The sequence below is a fragment of the Myxocyprinus asiaticus genome, chromosome 21, assembly GCF_019703515.2.
Source record: "Myxocyprinus asiaticus isolate MX2 ecotype Aquarium Trade chromosome 21, UBuf_Myxa_2, whole genome shotgun sequence".
Classification (NCBI taxonomy): Eukaryota; Metazoa; Chordata; class Actinopteri; order Cypriniformes; family Catostomidae; genus Myxocyprinus; species Myxocyprinus asiaticus.
In genome coordinates, this window is record NC_059364.1 from 46,396,186 (window position 1) to 46,409,880 (window position 13,695).

At 42.0% G+C, this 13,695-nt stretch overlaps 1 protein-coding gene across 5 annotated transcripts in view; it reads left to right on the forward strand.

Moving 5' to 3' along the window:
- LOC127411718 (brefeldin A-inhibited guanine nucleotide-exchange protein 3-like) overlaps positions 1-13,695 on the forward strand; it is a 154,935-nt gene that overhangs the window by 20,136 nt on the left and 121,104 nt on the right. For all 5 annotated transcript variants that reach the window (XR_007892330.1, XM_051647414.1, XM_051647415.1 and 2 more), the window contains 2 exons: positions 7,794-7,916; positions 8,474-8,519. Coding sequence is in view for 4 of the 5 variants with exons in the window: in XM_051647414.1 (XP_051503374.1) it covers positions 7,794-7,916; positions 8,474-8,519 (169 nt within the window). In the remaining variant the exon portion in view is untranslated. The remainder of the gene's footprint in view (positions 1-7,793; positions 7,917-8,473; positions 8,520-13,695) is intronic.

Below are 13,695 nucleotides of genomic sequence, written 5' to 3' on the forward strand. Positions count from 1 at the left end.
ATCCAGCTGACAGTTTTTCAAATTGATTCATAGAATGTTACAACATTTTCTTAGTCAGCACAGACATAGAGGCCAGAGTACAAAATGAATAAGATCCCAGAGTAAGTTTATTTTTTTACCAAAATCCCAATAATAATCAGAAAAAAAAAAAGAAAATTTGGTGCATAATGTGGGACTTTTAACACTAAAAAAAAAAGCCTGAAACACACCGGGGACTCTTATTTTGAAATGACGGAGACTTGGCTCTGTTACAATGCTCTATTTTTTATAGCCTATATATTATTATAATTATTATTATTCACAATGTAAGAAGTTTGACACTATGTATATGCTGACGAGGTACATTTCCATATAGTCGCATTTTTTCTTTACATGCACTCACTTCAATTTCAAAAAACATAATTATCGTATACGTATAATAATATATATTATACGTAAATAAACGTATAAGAACACGGAGGAATAAAAAAAAATATATATCAGCAACTTTTGGCATAGATTTGTGCAGATAACCAAAAAGCAACTATCAGTCTACCGGTACTCTGGACATGGCTTTATAAGCTGAGCCTTTTGTTTTTGTAATCAGCCACACAGAATGTAGATTTATATCCAGATTTATATTTATCAGCAAATATACCGTCTATTGGGCTCCAAATATAATTAATTTATCGGTTATCGTACTGGCCAATATTTCCATATCGGTGCATCCCTATTGTTGACCAATAATAATATTATTATAAACTTTCCTCAAGAAACTCAACATCCTCTCAAAGCAGTGCAACAAACAAAATATTACATGAATAATAATAAAAAAAAACATCTGAGGAAAATAAACATTTATAGGCTCTTAATCATTTGTCATCTCTATAAAGAAAATATTGTTTGTTTCCTAATATCTAACATCATTTGAACAGAATTCTAGTAAATCTGATAATGTTTAGTTTAAAAACCCTTTACTTTGACGCATGACACAGTGTTGCACCTGTTTTCTTTATCAGTGGTGGTTAGAATGTTGGGCTGTCTAGCCGGATAACATGTTTGACTTCCTCCATAGCAGAATTCAAATGGGTCACGTAAGTTGTGTGGTCTGTGTTGCAATTTTGAGTAGTGCGTGTGATCCTGCTCTGCGTTCTCCTGTCTATAGAGCACAAATATCGGGAAGTTTGCTGGTCTCACGCATACTTGCATTCTCCAGAGGTAGCACGCGCAACACTCATGTGAAACACAGATGCGTGTGTTAGTTGAGAAGCATATTTATATAAACTCAGCAAAAAAGAAACGTCCCTTTTTCAGGACACTGTATTTTAAAGATAATTTTGTAAAAATCCAAATAACTTTACAGAGCTTTATTGTAAAGGGTTTAAACAATGTTTTCCATGCTTGTTCAATGAACCATAAACAATTAATGAACATGCACCTGTGGAACGGTCGTTAAGACACTAACAGCTTACAGACGTTAGGCAATTAAGCTCACAGTTATAAAAACTTAGGACACTAAAGAGACCTTTCTGCTGACTCTGAAAAACACCAAAAGAAAGATGCCCAGGGTCCCTGCTCATCTGTGCGAACGTGCCTTAGGCATGCTGCATGGAGGCATGAGGACTGCAGATGTGGCCAGGGCAATAAATTGCAATGTCCGTACTGTGAGACACCTAAGACAGCGCTACAGGGAGACAGGAAGGACAGCTGATCGTCCTCGCAGTGGCAGACCATGTGTAACAACACCTGCACAGTATCTGTACATCCGAATATCACACCTATGGGACAGGTATAGGATGTCAACAACAACTGCCCGAGTTACACCAGGAACGCACAATCCTTCCATCCGTGAAATGGGGGAAGAGGCCAAAAAAATTACGTGTGCCGATCGGTTCTATTTCTGAAAGCTGAAAGCACTAGTGGAAAACTCTTTGCGCTTGCACTTTGACCGAGAATCGAAATAGAAAGTTGTCGCCCCATGACGCATGACATATCTTTAGCTCTAAAAATCCCGAACACGTCAGCTCAATCTCTTCTGCATTCTTGCTTGACTGAATCGATTGTGACGACATTTTGTGCAGTTCATTTTTGAAGAGTGCTTCATCTGACATCCGCAAACTGGTTCAACACCGTGTTTACGGATTGGATTACGAGCGGTTTTTTCAGTGAAGCACTGCTAGGGACAGGGAAGTGTGGTTTATGAGCGGTTTTCTTCAAGATTCTTGAAGAAGCGCTGTTTATAAGTGTTTTCTCCGGGAAGCACCTGCTCATACATTCTGAAGCCCTGGTTGCCTAGGTTTAATGAGTGTTGGATCATCGTTTGTTTCTTGCTGGACGTGAAACTTACGTGAGTGTTGTTAACGAGCGCTGGATTTAAACTCATTGGATTGCTCTTAGGTGAGTATTGAAGTCAGTATGGATACATCTAGATGTTATACATGTCAAAATGTGATGGATATCATGGGTGGACATAATCAGTGCCCTGCTTGTCTTGGTGTGGACCATCTTAAAAAGAGGCCATGTCTGACCCATGCTCTGAGTGCTCCATAATGCCTGTGCGTTGAGCTTGACTGGTAGGTCTGGAATCCTCTGCAGAGATTCTGCTGCCTTCTTCAAGCATCCCTTTGTCTGATCATAAGTGTAAGCAAACACTTCAGCATGACAAAAGGAATAAAAAACTAAATCTTCTGATTTAGCATGTAAAGTGGAACAGCTGTCTTCTGCTGTAGAACTTTTACTGCCGCTCCTTGCTAGAGCTCCACCGGCACAGGACAAAGTAGAGCTTGAATCATGCACACCATCATCACCAGCTGTGCATGCCAAACAGGAGTTAGATGCGATGTCAGTGGCTGCCTCTGACTCACTTTTTGCCGCAAATCCAGTTGCAACCTCAGTGATTGGTGAAAGTCTGCCTGCGGCCCAGTCACGCCACTCTGACAGTGATAATGTGTCTGACAAATCAGGTGGGTCATCTTCAGTGGTAACGTCCTTGGAGGGAATGTTGAAAGGGATGTTCGCCCGTATTAATCTGGACCCCTCACAACCAGCAGTGGGCTCTGAGAATGTTTTCTGCGTCATGCACAAAGAGCCTCTTTATGATGTCTCAGTGCCATGATTTTACATCCGTATTGGTGTCTGCATTACAGAGTTCATCAAAGACAACACGTCCTGATCAACTGGCCCGCACACTGGCTGTGATGCAGGACCCAGAGGCAGTGGGTCTTGGCAGCATGCCACCTATAGAACCCAGTGTTGCGGTGCTCCTCGTGTCTCCTGAGGAGGCACTTCTTTAGAACGTGCACTGCCCCAACGTCGAGTGCAGACGCACAGATGAACTGCTGTCACGGTCATACAACTATACAGCATGTCTTGGTCCTGTTTCTAATTCTTTGGCGCACATGCTTGTTGCGTTGCACTCCTCCCTGAGTGCAACATCATCTGATCCTTTAGTGATGGATCTAACTGAACTTGCATTGTAGGCGATGAGTGTCATTGCTAACATCTGTGGCACAGCTTTGGGTACTCTAGTGCAAGCACGGCGCCAGGTTTTGTTGGACCAGTCCCCATTGCCAGAGGTCTGTCGTAACAACTTGAGATGGTTGCCGCTAGTAACTAGTTGAATCTTTGGACCGGCAGCACAGGAAGCTCTGGATTGGCATGTTTCAGTCTCAGAGACTCGTTCCCATCATGTAGGGACAGCTTCAGGCCACAGGGCACCTACAGCGACCCCTGTTGCTCACTATCAGAATGTTGGTGCAAAAACTACATTTAAGCCTACTCATCAGTTTCAGCCTCAGAGCCCCCAAACTCCACCTCCTCCTGCCAGACATGGTGGCACCTTACTGCCTGGGCATCAGTCCCACATGCGACACCAAGGCCCCCATCGTCACCCCCCCATCTCTGCAGACAAGCACAGACAGGAGCACTGACGTGGTAAGGTTGACTGTGGGCTGTTTTACGGAGAGTCTGCTGGCTCATTTGGGATCAATAACAACAAACCAGTGGCTGCTGACTACCCTCTCAAGAGGCTAATGTATACAGTTTCGCCGTCGACCCCCTGTACACACTGGCGTGAGACCTACAGTAGTTCACATTCCACGCCCGTTAGATGCCCTTGTGTGCAAAGTTCAGGTGTTGCTGTGCAAAGGAGCCATAGAATTGTCAACCCCCAAGTTCATCCCGGGAAATTGTTTTCCACTTATTTTCTGGTCACAAAGAAAGATGGTGGTTTCAAATGTTCCTGCCATTCCGAATGTTGCACACGGCAGATGTTTTACAGACCGTTATGCCTCAAGATTGGTTTGTGACGACAGATTTAAGGGACGCCTACTTTCATATTCCAATTGTTCCAGAACACAGGCGAATATTTCAGTTCTCCCGTTTGGCCTCTCTCTGGCACCAAGGGTGTTTTTGGAACCACTACAAAGGAACGGCATGAGAGTGTTGCCGTACCTAGACGATTGGCTTGTCTGTGTGTCATCACCACAGCAGGCAATGAATCAAACTTGCCAGTTGCTGGACAGTATTACGGCTTTGGGGTTCACAGTGAATTGGGACAAATATAGGCTTGTCCCAACTCAGTCGACCCTTTTTATAGGTCTGACACTCAACCCTCCCCTGCTGACCTCCCACACACCGGAGAGGGTACGTTCAATTCTGACAGTGGTGAAGCATCTTCGGGTGGGCCACACTCAACACTACATTACTTTAATGAGGCTCTTAGGGAAGCTCACAGCATCAACAGCAGTGGTGCCACTGGGATTGCTATGGCTGAGACCATTCCAACGCTGGCTCATTCAGAAGCAACTGTTTCCAGTGCGGGACAAGTACACAAGGGTCAAAATCACACAGCATTGCATTCAGGCCCTGGCTCCATGGTCATGGAAGCAGTTCCTTTCAAAGGAGTTCCACTGGGTCCTCCACCTTTACGGTGAGAGATAATAAGGATGGATGCCAGTCTTCTCGGATGGGATGGAGTTTGGCGCCAGAGAAGAGTGAATGGAACTTAGAGCAGGGCTTTGGGGCTCTGGAATTGACTGCAGTGTTTCTCACTCTACTCCATTTTCAGATGGTGCTCAGGGACATGTCTTGGTGTGCATGGACAATGTGGCAACGTTTTTTTTTTTTTACATCAATCATCGGGGGGCACAAGGTCACTGAGTGCACTTCAAGTAGCTCACAATCTGCTGATATGGGCTTAAGCAAACCTTCTTTCCATTCGAGCGGTTTACCTGCCCAGTCGACTTAACCACACTCTCATGCGGCAGGGTGTTACAGGGAGATTAAAGACTACACCCGGAGGTGATGCAGATGATATGGCAGAGTTATGGGACCGAAGTAGTCGATGTGTTCACAGACAGTAAGACAGCTCACTGCACTCAATGGTTTTTTCTGACGGACGAGCCAGGATCACTGGGTCTGGATGCACTGGCTCACGATTGGCCAGACGTAACATTGTATGCTTTCCCCGTTACCACTGATTTGGAGAACCCTGTGTTGTCTGCATGACTGTGCCCACCGTCTGCTGTTAGTTTCTCCTCAATGGCCTGCGAGGCCATGGTTTCAGACCCTCCTGTCATTGTTAGCAGGGCCACCTTGTCCTCTACCCAGCAAATTAGATCTGCTGACTCAGTTGGAGGGGAGAGTTTGGCTTCCTCACCCAGACCAGTTGAAATTGTGGGTGTGGCCACTGGGTCCACCAGGCCTCTCTTGGAGTGTTCACAGGGGGCCAGGGACACTTTTTTGGATGCTTGTGCAGCATCTACATGAAAATTGTAGGCTAGTAAGTGGAAGGTGTTCTGTGACTGGTGCACCGACTATGTCGCTGATCCAATACACTGTTCTGTAGGACGGATTTTAGATTTTTTGCAAGATGTTTTGGAGCTTGGATGTTCTGCGTCTACACTTAAGGTGTATATAGCAGCCAACTGTTCTAAGGTGAGCGGTGTCTCGCTTGGGTCTGACTGGTTAGTTGTGGCCTAAAGGAGCGACTCGTCTATGCCCTCCACGGGGTGTGTGAAGAACAATGTGGGACTTGAGTGTGGTGCTCAATTCCTTATGTCATGCACCATTTGAGCCTATAATGGACTCTGATGTTAAATGGCTGTCTTTGAAGACTGCATTCCTCTTGGCCATTACAACAGTGAAGCATGTGAGTGAGCGCCACACATTATCAGTGAGCGCTCCCTGTTTGCGCTGGGGGCCTGATTTTAATAATGTTTCATTGTGGCCCAATCCAGCATTTTGACCCAAGACATTGTCGCCACAATTTATGAATCAGCCCATTGTGTTGGGCTGATTCATAAAGGCTGACATGCGGGTTGAGCTATGTCCAGTTAGGTCTTTGAAGGTTTACATTGACAGTACAGCAACCTGGCGCAAGGCTGACCAACTGTTCATTTGCTTTAGTGATGCATGCAAAGGGACAGCGCTCTCCAAGCAGAGACTACGCACTGGGTGACGCAGGTAATTTCTCATGCATACAAGTCTTCAGGGCGTCCTGTCCCCTCATCTATGCACTGTCACTCTATGCATGCTCTCGCAACATCTTGGGCAGTGCTCAGAGGTGTATCGGCAACATGGGCTTCAGCCTGCACATTTTTCGTTTCTACAGACTGAATGTGACTCCCCTGCCAGCAGTGTGTGCTGTGGTGCTCTCTACCTGCACTGATGCATCGCATGGGTATTCCTCATGACTGCATAGGTACAGTATTCGTCTTCCACTAGTGCTTTCGGTACTGCCTCTGGTGGTCTTCCACTCAGTCATAGAACCACAGTTACATAAACAGCGTTTTGGCTCATGCCGCTAAATAACATTGAATGAAGTTTTTTCCTTGCCACAGTCGCTGTAGCTTGATCACTGGGGGCTTTAATACATTAAGGCATGATTTTCTATAAAGCTGCTTTGACACAACGTGAATTGTGAAAAGTGCTATAAAAATATAAATGACTTGAGTGTAGACAAACAAATTTTTCTCAAGAAAAACATGAATATTGTGATTTCATATGAGATTTTTTTTTTATTACAGTCAAACAAAATAAATGCAGTGTTGTTGTTTGTTACTTTATTATAGAGCTCCGCTTTTTGTTGCCAATGTCAGACACTGTTGTGCCATTTATGATTTAAATGTCATTTATGTTGAATCCTTGAATGAGTTTGAGCAAAACGTTTGTGGGTGCTGTGTTTTTTTTTATCATAAATTATCATATCATGAAATTTGTGTATCGTTACATGTCTACATAACATACATGTAAGGTAAAAAGAGTTTTTATTTATAATAATTTCAGATTTACATTAACTTACTTTTGTGTTTTGATACATTTTGAAAACTATAAAAACTGTAACAAAAATTTACTGTTTGTTTTCATATGCATATTTTACAATGTGTAATCCAAACAAATCTCTGAACCCAACTCCTGAAGCCAATTGTTTTATTTTATGTACTTAAAAATGAAATTAATGCGTTAACGAGAAAAGATATGAATCACAATTACATGTTTTAATCCATAATAGGGCAATATATGGGTTAAATCAAGCGCACACATGACTAATGTTGAGATGTAAAAATCACATTAAATGTACCTTGGCTTTTCTCACTGAAGACACATTGCTTTGCAAAAATTCATATATGCATCCAAGTAATTTCCACATATGAAAGTGGCCCAGATCGGATTTGAAAATGTCAGAATCAATGCATTTTTGGCTGTTCACACAGTCATCCAGTTAACAGATCTGTGTCACGTGTGAGTGTAAAAATCTGAGTGAAACACAGGCAGTTTGTGATGGTTGATCTGTATGTCCTGTACATCTTCAGGTTTGTATTGAGACATACATATCAAGCTGGCATCAACGCAGCATCAACACAGCGGTCAGGGCCACCCTCAGTCAAATACTGGGAGACCTCGCCCTACAACTGCGCCATAGACAAGACAACACAGTGAGTAGCACAACAGTTTCTAGAACTTTACACAAACTTGCACATCTGTACTCTCTTGTTACACAGCTTTATGGAATATGTGATTCTGATTGGTCAATTGCTGCTTTCTGCAGTTACATTCTTTTGTGTGAGGACTACTAAACTGTACAATTGGCTGTTGTCCCAAGTAACTGTTTTCCTATATAGCTGTGCTAGTTTCATGTGTCTCCTATCACAGCACACTCTTTCTTCTCACATGATAAAAATAATTTCAACTCGAATCAATATTTCATGTCTGTTTATTTATTTATTTAAGTAGTTGTGTAATAAATGGGATAATATACAGTCAGCCAGTCATTATCATAAAATAAACCCCTTTAGGGTGATACAGTACTGAAATCGAGAGACCGGGATTCTGATCGCCCTTTTGGGGTTTGTTTTAAGAGAATGTCTGGCTGACTGTACATTATCACTTACATAATTTCTTGTTAACTCTCAAACAATTCCAGCATGTGATTTTGAATGCATTACTTGTGTCTGTCTCTATAATTGTCAAAAGTGTTGTTGGATTTGTGCAGGGTATTGATGGGGAGGAATGTTCCATGCCTGTGCTCCAGAGCAAAGGTACAGTAGCGTGGAAAGTCATGAGAGGCTGTATGTTATAGTAATTTTCCCATTACTAAAGGGTATTCTTATGCCTAACATGCAGCAGAGTAACCCATAACATATACAATGCTTACAACAACAATATGATAAAACAGTGGTTCTCATCTAGTTTTCCTTCAGGAACAAGATTTTACAGGGACTTCAAGATGCGACCCAACATAGCATCAAAACAGTATTACATCCTTTAAATCAAACATTGTAACTGTACAATTGTAACTTAGTCATAGGCCCAACAAATATACAGACTTATTAACTTGACATAGGCTGAATAAGATATTATTCACAGCGAATATCAGTGTCCAAGCATGATGGAGGACATGACCAAAACACACAAATTTGAAAGAATGGATCCTGTAGACGTAGTGGATAAAGTTATTTGATGTCTTATTTCAGGTTGCTTGATCACATTTGCACTATTTTTTTATATATATATATATATATATATATATATATATATATATATATATATATATATATATATACACACTATATTGCCAAAAGTATTCGCTCATCTGCCTTTAGACGCATATGAATTTAAGTGACATCCCATTCTTAATCCATAGGGTTTAATATGATGTCGGCCCACCCTTTGCAGCTATAACAGCTTCAGCTCTTCTGGGAAGGCTTTCCACAAGGTTTAGGAGTGTGTTTATGGGAATTTTTGACCATTCTTCCAGAAGCGCATTTGTGAGGTCAGACACTGATGTTGGACGAGAAGGCCTGGCTCACAGTCTTCGCTCTAATTCATCCCAAAGGTGCTCTATCGGGTTGAGGTCAGGACTCTGTGCAGGCCAGTCAAGTTCTTCCACACCAAACTCGCTCATCCATGTCTTTATGGACCTTGCTTTGTGCACTGGTGCGCAGTCATGTTGGAACAGGAAGGGGCCATCCCCAAACTGTTCCCACAAAGTTGGGAGCATGGAATTGTCCAAAATCTCTTGGTATGCTGAAGCATTCAGAGTTCCTTTCATTGGAACTAAGGGGCCAAGCCCAGCTCCTGAAAAACAACCCCACACCATAATCCCCCTCCACCAAACTTCACAGTTGGCACAATGCAGTCAGACAAGTACCGTTCTCCTGGCAACCGCCAAACCCAGACTCGTCCATCAGATTGCCAGATGGAGAAGCGTGATTCGTCACTCCAGAGAACGCGTCTCCACTGCTCTAGAGTCCAGTGGCGGCGTGCTTTACACCACTGCATCCGACGCTTTGCATTGCACTTGGTGATGTATGGCTTGGATGCAGCAGCTCGGCCATGGAAACCCATTCCATGAAGCTCTCTACGCACTGTTCTTGAGCTAATCTGAAGGCCACATGAACTTTGGAGGTCTGTAGCGATTGACTCTGCAGAAAGTTGGCGACCTCTGCGCACTATGCGCCTCAGCATCCGCTGACCCCGCTCTGTCATTTTACGTGGCCTACCACTTCGTGGCTTACCACTTCGTGGCTGAGTTGCTGTCATTCCCAATCGCTTCCACTTTGTTATAATACCACTGACAGTTGACTGTGGAATATTTAGTAGCGAGGAAATTTCACGACTGGACTTGTTACACAGGTGGCATCCTATCACAGTACCACGCTGGAATTCACTGAGCTCCTGAGAGCGGCCCATTCTTTCACAAATGTTTGTAGAAGCAGTCTGCATGCCTAGGTGCTTCATTTTATACACCTGTGGCCATGGAAGTGATTGGAACACCTGAATTCAATTATTTGGATGGGTGAGCGAATACTTTTGGCAATATAGTGTATATATGTATATATATATATATGTATATATATATATATATATATATATATATATATATATATATATATATATATATTTTTTTTTTTTTTTTGTTATAGTACCACCTAGCATCGTAGAGTCATGAAATTTGGCATGTTTCCTTAGAAATCCCTGTTTTCCATTTCTACCAAATTTTGCAAAGTTTGGGCATTGCGATCACAAGATAAAGGCCAATTAGTCATTATGGGCCATGTCTAAAGTGGCACCTTATGGACGATTTCTACACATTTTGGTACACAGCCTCATCAAGACACTGTACATATAGGCCAAATTTCATAATGATAAGCAGTATATGTTATTAGTTGCTGAATTTTGATTTGCTCCTGGTGGTTGGATGCACAGTCATTGATTTCAAGATAATGGAAGCATTTTCTCCTCCCATTTTAAGTTGACATGGTTAGTGGTGTACGGTTAGTGGCTGATATAAGCTTAGTGACATCTGAACAGTGAACAGTTAAGAACCACTGTGATAAATATATTAATAATAATCATAACAGACATTTCTTCTTCTAAGTATTATAGTTCATTATCCATTATCTGTAGGCTGTTTACAGTTATCAAGCATGGTAGAAACCATGTGCATTAATATAAAATGTGCGTTCAAGTTGTGTTTACCACCATTTTACTACAGCTTTCGTGGCTCATCCAATCAGAATTTAGAGTTTGAACTATTACTTTTACTATATCCATTTTGCAGATATACTTATCACACACCAAAGAGCAAGACAATGGCACTTTTCAAAAATCTAGTGATCTGCCATGCTGTCTACTCCCTACATTGGCTTTTAAGGTAGCATCTGTAATTGATAATTAGGCCAAAAACATACTTTACACAAGTACACACAAGCAAATGCGAGCACTTGGCCAGTGTGCGGTCCGGTTAAACATGCTTAAAGGTGCACTCAGTAATTTTGTCCCCATTAAAAAAGTTTAACTCCTAAAGACATAAATTGTAATTTTGCAATATATGTAGGAAATTATGACCAATCATATTAAAATGAAGACTCCAGTCATTTCGGTAACCTTATAAAAGCTGTTTTATTTTACATAGAGAAGGTCCACACATGGGAGCTGCCATTTTAGAATCACATGGCCAGCCGAATACTACTTGCTTAATCTCAGTAACCGTCCTGTTATTTGACACTTTCACACATTTATTAAAGTAATCATGGCTGACTGTGAATAATAAATTTCTACAAAGGCATCTGAAACTGAAAACAATTGATTTTAAATGATGCTGCATCCAAACCGCTAGGTGTCAGTGTAAGTCCAAGATGACATAGTACTCAAGTGGGCAATAGTGTTACCTTCAAAAGTTTGTGCCATAAAACTGGATGTGTTATTCAGGTAAGTGGCTATAAATATACAGACTCTAACTTACTTGCTCAGCAATAATATCTTCAAACTGTTGCTCCACCATGATAGTAGTTGACTTGAAACAGAAAACTCACTGGAGAAGCAGACAGTTCACACCTACATCTGCTATAGCACCCCTTGTGGCAATGTTGAGAACGCAGCATGTACTTGAGTAAGGAATTGCGGTCTGTGACACATTTCAGAATGTAATGACACAGGAAAATGAGCTTGCATATCTAGAAGCATCTACGGTCACATACTTGTGCAGAGTATGTATCGTCCTTTATGCTGCCTACCTTTTGAAACAGGTTTCGTGTCGGGACCGCACCTACAGGCAGCTCACTAGGTTTTAGAAGAGAGCTATAATGTTTCACACAAACAGTTTGATTTAAAATAAGTACTCGCAAAGCTTTTTTGTTTTGAGTGCAAAGACTGAAGGAAGAGAGCATGTGATTGCTTGAGGTGTTTCATTTGCACCAGTCGTAGATCATATCTCTGAATTGCTTGGCAACGTTTGTACTATATGTGCAGTACATTAAGGTTTTATTAACTCTGCCTAATGTAATAAGTTATGTATATTGTATATAGTTATGTACAGTGGTGTGAAAAAGTGTTTGCCCCCTTCCTGATTTCTTATTTTTTTGCATGTTTGTCACACTTAAATGTTTCAGATCATCAAACAAGTTTAAATATTGGTCAAAGATAACACAAGTAAACACAAAATGCAGTTTTTAAATGAAGGTTGTTATTATTAAGGGAAAACAAAATCCAAACCTACATGGCCCTGTGTGAAAAAGTGTTTGCCCCACCTGTTAACACATAACTTAACTGTGGTTTATCACACCTGAGTTCAATTTCTCTAGCCACACCCAGGCCTGATTACTGCCACACCTGTTCTCAATCAAGAAATCACTTAAATAGGACCTTCCTGACAAAGTGAAGTAGACCAAAAGATCTTCAAAAGCTAGACATCATGCTGAGATCCAAAGAAATTCAGGAACAAATGAGAAAAAGTAATTGAGATCTATCAGTCTGGAAAAGGTTATAAAGCCATTTCTAAAGCTTTGGGACTCCAGAGAACCACAGTGAGAGCCATTATCCACAAATGGCGAAAACATGGAACAGTGGTGAACCTTCCCAGGAGTGGCCGGCCGACCAAAATTACCCCAAGAGCGCAGCGACGACTCATCCAAGAGGTCACAAAAGACCCCACAACAACATCCAAAGAACTGCAGGCCTCACTTGCCTCAGTTACGGTCAGTGTTCATGACTCCACCATAAGAAAGAGACTGGGCAAAAATGGCCTGCATGGCAGAGTTCCAAGACGAAAACCACTGCTGAGCAAAAAGAACATGAAGGCTCGTCTCATTTTTGCCAGAAAACATCTTGATGATCCCCAAGACTTTTGGGAAAATACTCTGTGGACTGACGAGACAAAAGTTGAACTTTTTGGAAGGTGTGTGTCCCATTACATCTGGCGTAAAAGTAACACCGCATTTCAGAAAAAGAACATCATACCAACAGTAAAATATGGTGGTGGTAGTGTGATGGTCTGGGGCTGTTTTGCTGCTTCAGGACCTGGAAGACTTGCTGTGATAAATGGAACCATGAATTCTGCTGTCTACCAAAAAATCCTGAAGGAGAATGTCCGGCCATCTGTTCGTGACCTCAAGCTGAAGCGAACTTGGATTCTGCAGCAGGACAATGATCCAAAACACACCAGCAAGTCCACCTCTGAATGGCTGAAGAAAAACAAAATGAAGACTTTGGTGTGGCCTAGTCAAAGTCCTGACCTGAATCCTATTGAGATGCTGTGGCATGACCTTAAAAAGGCAGTTCATGCTCGAAAACCCTCCAATGTGGCTGAATTACAACAATTCTGCAAAGATGAGTGGGCCAAAATTCCTCCACAGCGCTGTAAAAGACTCATTGCAAGTTATCGCAAATGCTTGATTTCAGTTGTTGCTGCTAAGGGTGACCCAACCAGTTATT